The sequence below is a fragment of the Lipophrys pholis genome (genome assembly GCF_963383615.2).
Source record: "Lipophrys pholis genome assembly, chromosome: 2".
Classification (NCBI taxonomy): domain Eukaryota; kingdom Metazoa; phylum Chordata; class Actinopteri; order Blenniiformes; family Blenniidae; genus Lipophrys; species Lipophrys pholis.
The window spans coordinates 29,633,486-29,644,263 of NC_137636.1; the positions used below are offsets into that span (position 1 = coordinate 29,633,486).

The 10,778-nt window shown below is 43.1% G+C and overlaps 1 protein-coding gene across 1 annotated transcript; it reads left to right on the plus strand.

Annotated features, from left to right (window-relative positions):
• Window positions 1-9,628: 9,628 nt before the first annotated feature.
• Window positions 9,629-10,474, plus strand: LOC308106387 (ribonuclease P protein subunit p25-like; the record flags this gene model as incomplete). The annotated part of the gene is made up of 1 exon (XM_080458085.1): window positions 9,629-10,474. One exon carries the CDS (start codon window positions 9,629-9,631, stop codon window positions 10,472-10,474), a length of 846 nt encoding a protein of 281 aa, XP_080314211.1.
• Between the last annotated feature and the right edge of the window lie 304 nt (window positions 10,475-10,778).

Genomic DNA, 10,778 nt, shown 5'->3' on the forward strand with positions numbered 1-10,778 from the left:
GTCAAGTGGGATTGAATGAACCTGCTTGTCTTTTAAGGCAGTCAAACAATAAATACTGGACTTTTCTAACTTATAATGTCCCTCTAAATTTACATAATTTCCAACAATACAGAGATTCAATACTTCTAAATATCAAATCCTGCAACCTTTAAAGGGGTCATATTATGCAAAATTCAATTTGTAATGGCTTTCTAATCGTAATATGCATTCCCATTCCTGGAATAATGCATCAGAAGTGAAGAAAGTCCGTCCTCTCTCTCCCTGGCTTGTTTCAGTTTTTAAAAATGTGTTGCTTCCTAAGATGGGCATGTGTGGGCGGAGCCAGTCCAGCTCATACAGACACGGCAGATTCTGATTGCAGCTCATATGATCCAATATTAAAATTTAAAAACTGGATTAGAGGTCGTCTTTGGACCTACGAGAACCATGTGAAGGTGTTGAAAAGCTGGAAGATATGACCCATTTAAATCCTACAGCAAACATGTAATGATGACTCATTAGTTTTACTCTACTAACATATATATATATAAATATATACACACATAATGCAAATTTATTTGTTCAGTTATGTGCTTTTAAATGAGTATGTTTCTTCCATAACATATTATTATCAACTGATCCTACAATTTATCACATGTCACAATGTAGTATATAGTAGTCCACAATGCATTAAAATGCACCATTTAAGGTCTATTTGTTTTTGTTTTTTTATTCTTCTGGGTGTTTGGGGGGTGGGGGTAAATTTGCTGCATTTATTTATTTTTTATTTATATTCACTTGCTGTTGTGTTATGATTGTATGGCCAGCACTCGTTGCTGCCCAAATTGATGGTTCAAGTACTAAGGTAAAAGACAAACTACAGAAAACCCCCCCACCCCCCGGAGAGAATGCCTCCGCTGCTGAAAAAAATCCTAGAGGAAACTCTGCTACCTATTGTATTTTGTTGTCTATATTCATATTTATTTATGTGGTTGAAATGTATGAACATTTCATTGCAAATATTAGGTGGGGTCCATATACAATCGGACACCAGAATGGTTTTCTACAGTACTATTAGTTCAGTGTGCATTCTTGTAGCTAAACAACTCTCACCTCCAAATATAAAAAGGACAACAATTTGCATATTTCCAGGGTTCCAGGGAGGCATGCAGGGTAGTTTACGTGTTCTTCCTACCCTCTGTCGTTTCAGAGGGAGCAGTGACCTGATGCAAATGTGTGTGCCAGGAAGTTTAGCGCTACGGACTGTGGGATACAAAGGAGCGTGGCCATCTGGAAACTCAGTGACAGGAAGGTGTTTATGGGAGACTAGGGAGAACAAGAAGCCACTGCCTACTTTGTCTCATTTTGTTGTACAGAAACCACTGATCCAGAGCAGTGTTGTTTAAAGGGACACAAAGGAGGAAGATATAAATTGGTCAACAAACTAGTTAACCTGAGTTTAGGTAATCAGCCTAGCTGTTCAATAGGAAGATGTGAACACGAGCTTGAACAAAAGGACAACTCCATATTGAGGATGATGAATAAAGCACTTATCAACCACATTTCAACAACAACAAAAAAATTTAACCTCCAAAATAATAGCAGTGTCTTGCAGTAAAACTACTTCCATCCATCTCCTATATTGCTTTGTCTAACTAAGGGTAACAGGGCAATGGGGCCAAACCCAGCTGACAGGACACCAGTCCATCACAGGGCAAATAAGAGACTGACACTCACACACACACTCACATAAAAACCTATAGATATTTGTAGTCACCAACTAAACACAAATGCATTTTTGACATGTGCGATGATACTGGAGGAAACCTACTCATGTAGAGAACATGCAAACTCCACACAGAAAGCCTTTTCAGCCTGGACTTCTTTTTTCAAAGTGAGGGGAGAGTGATAACTATTACATCACCAGAGAACAACATAAACGAAGGACACTACAACAATGTGTATAAAGTATTTGTGTATGCACTCCAAGCTGTAAAATGAGGAAGTAGAGGTTGCCCTGGGATGGGATCCCTAAATAGCAGATCAAACATGATATATGACCCCGATACTGTTGTTGCAAGTCAGTTGTACCTTTAAATCATTCATATGAAACAAAAAGGGTCTCCTTTTTGTGGATTTTAAAAAAAAAACGAGTTTTCATACAAGTGATGTAATAATGACATTCAATCTTTAAAACAAGGCCAATACACTAATGATATTTTTCTGATCTTATCACGCTGCAGTAAGCATCTGTTGGATTACTAGTCAAGAGAACCAGTTTGAGAAGTAGTTGTACAAACCAACATAAAGATACGACCCTCAATGATCTTTCTCAATGTCTTTCTCTCCGATTGTGGTTTTCCATAACTCTGGTAATTGTTTGTTTGTGCTATTTGTGCTGCTGCTTAGAAGTTCTTAACTTGGTGCATTAGGATCATATCATCATTGTTTCAGATGGAACTCTGTGTACCAAATCTGCTTTCTGTTTCTTGATAAAGGGGAAATTAATTTATTTTATATAGCGCTTTTCAACTGCTTGAGCAGAGCGAAGTGCTTTAGCTGGTTAGTCACATTCACCCATTCACACACCAATAACGACCGCAGGCAGATTTTTATGGGTGCAGGGTGTCAGTCCAAACTCCTCAATTCTGTCCTTCACTTCATTCGACGATGCCAGGAGGATAGTACTGCAGTCGACAAAGTGCATAGAGGTCACAGGGAAATACAAGCTATCCTAAAAGTATATCCACCTGAGAGTATCCTCTGGAATTTTCCTTTCAATGTCTTGTAGTATTTTTCCCTGTTCTTTGTAGGCTTATGACAGTGTCAATAATCTGTGTTTTGAAGTTCATCTTCACAGAATAAAATCCTTTGTCTATCAGCTGCAGTTTTGTTTTTCTTAAATGCTGTTGTCTCTTCATTGTGAAAATCAACAGCTTCAGGCATTCGTTTACTCTGCGACAATTTTGATTGTTGTTCTATGTCTTGTTTAGTTTCACTTCTAACAGCAAAAGAGCAAGTTGTACATCAGCAACATTTTGACCAACTGAGCCCCCACCGCCCTCTATCTGCTCAACCAGGACTAATGAACCATGAATTCTTTGAATAAAGAAGAAAGTCACATGGCTGGAACAGTCCAGTCTACCCATGCCACAAGCACATATGGGTCTGTCTTTTTCAGTGTGCACAGCTGGAAGGGTTTTTGCATATGCAAGACCGGTTTGAATAATTTCTTTAATACAATGTCGTGAAAGCCTGTCACCTTCTTTTGAGAGTTTTCATATGTTATGTAATCTGACAACCTAATGAATTTTTGCAATACAAAAAGTAGATGATGTGCAGTGATTGTAGATGTAACGCATATGGTTAAATAGGGAACACAGAGAGGCTGTGTTGTATTTACTGGTCATGCAGCACAAGCCGTTTATTAGTCTAAGTCGCTCTTTAGACGTTTAATCTTTAGGCAAGGCTCCTCGAACGTCAAATCTACCAGCATTACAAAATACATTAACAAAAATGAATCTAATACACCTGACTCCAATAAATCGCTTAAGTCTTCTATCAAAGATATAAAACAATCAAAACAAACTCACACAGGTGCGATTTTTTTCAAGGAAGCACTTGAGGGGGTCGTGTAACCATCAATTTAAAAGAGTCATATTATGTAAAATTCACTTTCTAATGGTTTTCTATCAGTAATATGCATCCCCATATCTGGCATGACGCCCCAGAAGTGAGTCTCTCATCTCTCTCTCTCTCAGGCTTGTTAAAATGTTTAAAAAGTGTATTGCTCTAAGGAACCAATCAGAAATCAAACCCTATATAGTTTCATCAGGGGTTTAGCCAATCCCAATCAAGGTACTCCTCCCACAATTAGTCAGCTCTGCTCTGGCACATGGCACCACGAGAGGAAGTACTTCCTCTTCTTCCCAAGATGGGCATGTGTTGATGGAGCCAGTCCAGCTCACACAGACACTGCAGATTCTGAATGCAGCTCCTATGATCCAATATTCAAATGGATGAAAATCAAGGAAAAGCTGGATTTGGGACAATAAACAGTTTTGGACCAATGAGATCATATGAAAGTGCTGAGAAGCTGGATAATATGATCCCTTTAAAGAAACAAGCAGCTCTAAAGTATAAAATAAATAAATAAAACTTGCAATTTTACATAATCTATTAATTACAACCTGAATTTTTTGAAACCCCAAGAAATGAGTTTCTCTTTAGACTAAAGTCAGTTGCTTCCCAGCACAGAGGATTTCTGCAGCCTCCAGCATGCATGTTTTTGCAAACTCGCTTTGATAGTGCGGCTTTGATGAAAATGCAATTTCTCCAACAATAAGGTAGATAGTTTTCACTGCTGCATCGCGGATCTCTCAGTGGCAAATGTTGCTGCTCTCTGCTGCTCCGTATCCTGGTTTCATTAACTGAAATTACACGGCCACTTTTTTGTCAGTCTTGATTAAATTTTCAAGACTATCCAATTGAAATGAACAATACATAATGTGCTCAGATTTCTGAGTCGCAATGACATTGATTGTTGTCACTTTATTTGAACAATTGTGTTCTGCCATTTGTTGGGTTTTTTTTTAAACACAGCGCATGAAGCGTCACATGGTAATGTAACGTAACTGACATGAAAAGGAATCTAAAGTGTCGTTTCCATGGACTGTGATCTGGATCACGAACAGTTACACCACCTCATTCGATCCAATCATGATTTCAATCAGAAGGGCCAGTCTAATCCGACATAAGTGTTTACATGAGGCTATTTCAATCACATGAACATTTAATCGGATTCCTTGTTGTCCATGTAATCACAGCTAGCGTTACATTATGGCCTCGTCACCGTTTCAGAAAAATCAGTGTTTTTACACATGACAAGATCATTCAGCAGGCTGGATTGAACTCATTTGTGGGTTAATTTTGGCACGTGTGTCCAACGTTTGACGTCCCTGCTTTACGGCAATAAGCAGTAAAGAGCAGACATCGTTAAAGGTATTGCCTTGGGAGCTCATGTTTACCATTCAAATGCCATTTCCACTGTGGCAAACCTAATGGTGTGTCTACAAATGTACAGTAAGCATTATTGGGACACCCATTTGATATCTCCATAAGTGAATACTTCCTTTGAGGCATTCATTTTCTTTTTGCATTTGTTTTAACACGGCCAATTAATTTGTGATATAATTGATCAACATTTTTTCTATGAAGTCCATTAACTTTTACCCTGCGGCCAGACAAAACAGAAGCACAAAACACAAATGCTATTTTCAACTGCTGCTGCCAATTTAAATTAGAGGCTGTGCTGTTAATCAAACCATGTGCAATAATATGGCTAAAAGCACAGAGCAACAGGGTTCAACTCCGCCCTATTCAATTAAATGCTGAAACAAAGAGTGTCGCCTTTCATATCATTGTGGTATGTCAAAAACATCAAAACATTTGTTAGGTGGTGTCGTGGCTTTGTGATTCTGTTCAGCTGATGAAGCTAAAGACACCATTTTCACTGACAGGCCTCATAAATCAAGAGTTACCATGTCTGCTTTGGTCTGCCATCTGTTTCCTATTTCCCTTCTTAATGCTTGAGGTTTTCAAACTTTCTTACATCATTTTAAGTAGTTTGATGCATTTCCACCAGCATCCCTCTGTCTCCTTCAACTTTTGATTCATGTCTGTCAGGCCCTCCCTTCTCGTCTCTCGTGTTCCTCCTTCACAAGTGTCTTCAATGGAAGTTTCCTGCCTCGGCGAGGGACACAGCTGCATTGCAGTACTGAGAGGAAAGCAGCAGCTGGAGGAAAAGAGTATACAAACGGCTTGGGTCAGAGACACAGAGCAGGAAGACTGACCTGTCATTTCCTGAAATAATAGAAGCATTTCTTCATGCTTCATTTGGTATAATATATCACTGCGGTCCTGTGTACATAAGTGTGTGTGTGTGTGTGTGTGTGTGTTTTGCTTCGGACGAAAAAACGTGTCCATTTTAACATCTAAAAACCTAATACAAACACAACCATTTGCACCTCAAAGTGCTGTCACAGGGAAATCACAGAGAGGGGTCATCCACCCCACCTCCTCACGAGCCTCTGAGCCTCCCTGTTATTAATGGCGTCATCATTTTTCCTCTGCTCACTCTATTTCCCTTCTGATAGTGGGGCCCGCTTCATCGTGTTCTGCCATGTTTCTGTAATTGCTTCAACAGCCTGCCTTATGCTGAGCATATAGTTTTTTTTTTTGTTTTTTTTTTTCTCTCTCTCCGTGTGCCTGTGTGTGCATGTCTCTTAAGTGCGTACATATGCATGTGTATGTGCTACCCCCCCACCTCCCAAACAGGGCCGGCTGTGAGTTTGTGGGGCAGAACCGAGCCGCGGGCGAGCTCCACACAGAGTGAAATGACAGCCTCCAGGCCACCACTGGTTGATGACCGTGAAAACACTTGCGGTTAACGTAAAGTGAGAGACCGGCTGTCACAGTGAGGCACCGCGCTTATGTGCAGCCATGACAACAGTACAACAAGCTGCTCGACAACTAGACTCTGCAATGCTGCAACAAACGACAAAAGGAGAGGTCCTAGAATTCATAAAACCATCTCAGACACCTGACGTACGACACCAAAGAGGGATGTGTACAAGAACACAAGCTCCACTATTTGTCACAGTCTTGGGGGATAAATAGCTTTTCTTCACTCGAATTCCAGAGGGCAAAACGAAAAGCAGAAGGGAGCCGCTGAACGGGGAGAACAGAAATGAGTGTGCCGAAGAGAAGTCCAAGACTGTCACAGATCCCAGCCAAGGTCAGATAAAGTGAGGAGTAAGTGCTTAGAGAGCTAAAGGGGCAGAGGCCATTTCTGTGGAGGAGATGTGAAGGAGTGAGTGACCAAGCGTGAGCGCCGCCTCCACCCGTCATTAAATGAAGCCACTTAAAAGAAAAGGGCTCCTCTCCAAAAGGTCAATACTCGGCACTCCGGCAGAGCCCTGATAGTTTTATTTAGCCATCCAGAGAATAGTTTTGTCTTTGATGGAGACAAAAAATGTTGTGAATACGTGTCTGCAGACTTTGTGCTCAAAAGCCCACATTTTTACTCAGATGCTGAACTGCTTAATCAATCACATTCCCACCAGCAAACCGGTTCCCAGAGCTAAACTGAGAAGCAATAAATGATGTGCCAACATCATGTAGTAAGGAGGGATGATTACAGGGCTGCTTTTATCATCAATTTTAACCTCTCGGTGGTTAAATCAGACTTCTTTTACCCTGTGCCCTCTTGCATTTCCTTCTCACTTTCTCTCAGCCTCGTGGAACATGCACACGCATGCACACAGACACACACACAGACACAGTTTATTATGCAGTAACATTACCAGATCCCCTTAGGCAGCTGTGCATCTCTGTATGACTGATGAGGGTAATTTCTCCCAAACAACAGAATGATCACTTTGGTGGTGAACGCTACAGAACCTCCCTCCTCCCTCTGTCTTCCCTCTCTCCCATCTTCTGTTCAGCTTACAAAAAAGGCAAGAAAAAGAAAGACATTTGTTACTATGTCTCCCGCGGTGTCTGGAAAACCTCCAGAGATTAATAGCTCTCTCACCTTATACATATGAATTAAACAACCCCCCCCCCCCCAAAAAAAAAACAACAACAAAAAGAGAAGAGAGTGGATCAGTCAATTGATCTTTCAGTATGGATTTACAATCAGTCAAAAAGACATTTTATCTGTGATAGTTGGATTTAGGGGTGATGGGGGTTTTCTTATTTTTTCCCTGATTACCATAGGGATCCAGTATAATACACATGCCAGTGTGAATTAGCCTCACAGTAAGAAGAGGAGCGAGCCACAGTGAGTTCATACTGCCTGTGTACTACCGTGCAGCGTGGGATATACTGAGCAGAGTGTAGTTAGGACTGTCTGCCTCCATCTCCCTCTCCCTCTCTTTCGCTCCCTCTCTCTCTTGGCCTCATAGGTTCAGCCTCAGTGGGCTGTCTTTACCTATTCTTCCATCTGTCAGTCACACACAAAAACAAATCCACCTGTCGACTGGGAGACTGGGCTGAACAGGGCGATGCTACAGCTGTCTGGGCCTGACTCAGCGCTGAAGGGAGCCAGCCAGCGCCCTCCACTGGTGACAGAGAGCCCATTAAGAAGCTTATTACCCCACCTGTCAGACCCATCTCCTCACCTGCACAGATACGACAGACTAATGAAGACGGTCAGGCTTAATACAGCACCTTGAACATGGTAGTCATGCATCCATGCTTTTTGTGGTCCTCGTGTCCTTGATCACAAGGGCTCTCCAGGCTTGTGACAATATAACAATCCATGCGTTTAGGTGCCAGGCGTTCTTACCGTGCCACTTGATTGCCTCAACAATGAAGCTATTAATGCTGCATTATGTAAATGGTAATGGCCACGAAGATCTAATAGGATAAAGGCTAAGTACAGTGCAATTTAATGCTGCTGACTTTCAGTAGCTCTTTGAAGGATGTTTTCAATTATAACCGTGCTAATTTAATTCATTGTTTCGTAGCTGAAAATGCATTTTTAAAGGTTGACTGAGTCTCTATTTCAGAACTCGGGTTTAATAAGTCATGTACATTGAACAGCGGAACGTCCTCTACAGAGATTGACAAAGTTGCCGGGGATCTGCATTCTAGGTTTTAAAGGGACACTGTAGCCCAACCTTTCTCTTTTTTTGCTCAGATGCCAGGCTTCAGTTGTGGAGGGGAGGGTGTTCGTCTGAAAGATGAAAAGACCTGCGCCTTTAAGAGGGCTGTCTCCCCTTTCCCTCATGCTCCCCCTCAACCACACAGACACTCCTCCTGTGAGCATTAGTGAGGCAGCTCCTGTCCCTTATGTCTCTTTGTGGGGAACAGAACAGACTTCCCACAGCATCACTGAGGACAAGGCAGAGCTCCAGGGACAACCCCCCTGGTGCAGACCTCCAAGCAAACCTGGCCTTAGGTGCACTGGACGCCTGCATGGGCATGAAGAGAGGAGACGCACACACAACTATGCTGCTGGAGTAAAACATCCAGAGGTCCAAAACAGGAGGTGGAACTTGACAGCTGGTCAAACTAAGAAGGCAGTTTTTGAGTTGATCGGCAGATCAAAATCAACAACGCTGGACTGGATCTCTAAGAACAAGGTGGAGTCTTTATTTTAAGTTTTTAGTTTATCTTTAAAAAAAGTTTTACAAGGGAGGAATCAACAAAGCACTTCATATATTTTGCTTAAGGATGAAAGTACCATATGAAATGCATACACCAGAAGAAAGGTGGATAATTTAGCTCTGTATTTTTTTTTTTTTAATGTGTCACCAGAATACTTTTTAACTAGTCATTCATGGGATGAAATGGAGATGCTCTTTACAGAACGTCTTTAAAGGTCCCGACAGCGCTTTTAATTCACCAGCAGGCGTTTATCTTATTCCTCCAGCTCTTTCTGAGAGCGAACATTAAAGACTTGGTTGATAGTGCTCTTGGGGAGCGGGTAATATTTCTTATATGAAGTCTTGAAACTTTACAGCTGTTGACTGGAGGGAGAGAAACGCGGCACATGCGTATGAAAATGATGTTAAACTGTGTTCCATGTGGGAAACGTGTGTGCCTGGACTAACATTACAGTGGAGCACCGAGGACTGCAGAAATGTTTACAGGGTGTGGAGTGGTCGCTGGCCAGAACCAGTATCTGACCAGGGATGCTGTCAGGCCCCACCCAGGACTGGAGGTCGCCAAACCAATGCAAATGGTGAACGGGGTGTTGCCGGGAACGTGCCCCGTCTACCAGGGTCAAGTGTACAGCAACGCTGTTCCGCCGGCAGTGGTCAGTGTATGCAGCCCGTTGAAACCAGCAATACCGGCAGCACTACCAGTTCCTCCTCCTGCACTCAAGCTCGGGCAGGAGGGCTTCAAAAAAGTGTGCCGAACCGAGGAGGACAGCCCCTGCCCCTTTCCAGGACTGGCCTCTGGGGTGCTGGAGATGCGAGTGAAAGAGGGAAGCAAAATCCGCAACTTAATGGGATTTGCCATGGCACGGATGCAGGGAGAGAAGGATGCGAGTGGGGGAGGTGGAGTCAGCAGTGGCGGGCTCAGGCAGGTGGTCTTCACCGGGTCAGGCCGTGCCGTCACGAAGACTATCACCTGCGCCGAGATCATGAAACGTAAAGTGGGATGTTTGCACCAGCTGACCAAACTGCGGTACAAGGTGGTGAAAGAGGTGTGGGAGAGTGCCGAAGGGGGGGCTTCGGAGATGACCGTGCACAGGACTGTTCCCTCCATCAGCATCCTCCTTTCCAAAGACCCTCTGGACCCCCAGGAACCCGGCTATCAGCCACCACAGACTCTCAGTGCATTGTGGGAGGAGAGAGAGGGTGCCGAACCCGCCTCACAGGCGACATGTAAGAGACCTTTTGGACCTTTGCCATACAGCAGTTTTCCTCACTGTAAGAGGGTGTGTTTGGGAGAAGGAGTCTCAGTCCTTCCTCCTCACTGACTGGCGGAGCCGGAGTCACAGTGGAGAGGATTGAATCAGAGGAGTTCATTTGGCGCTGCACTCCACTCAAGCACAATGCTGAGACAATCAGAACATTCACTCAGACAGAACAGTGCTTTCTCACAAGAACTGACTACCAATTCCAGCCTCCAGAGGTCAGTTTGACGAGGACCTGAGAGCTTGCCTCTGTACATACGGCGTTCACGGGACGTATTTCTCGGTACTTCCGAGGTGGTCTCTCACGTCCACAGAACTCTGATGCGTGCTACCGTGCTATGAGCTCTGGAAACCGATTTACATCCTA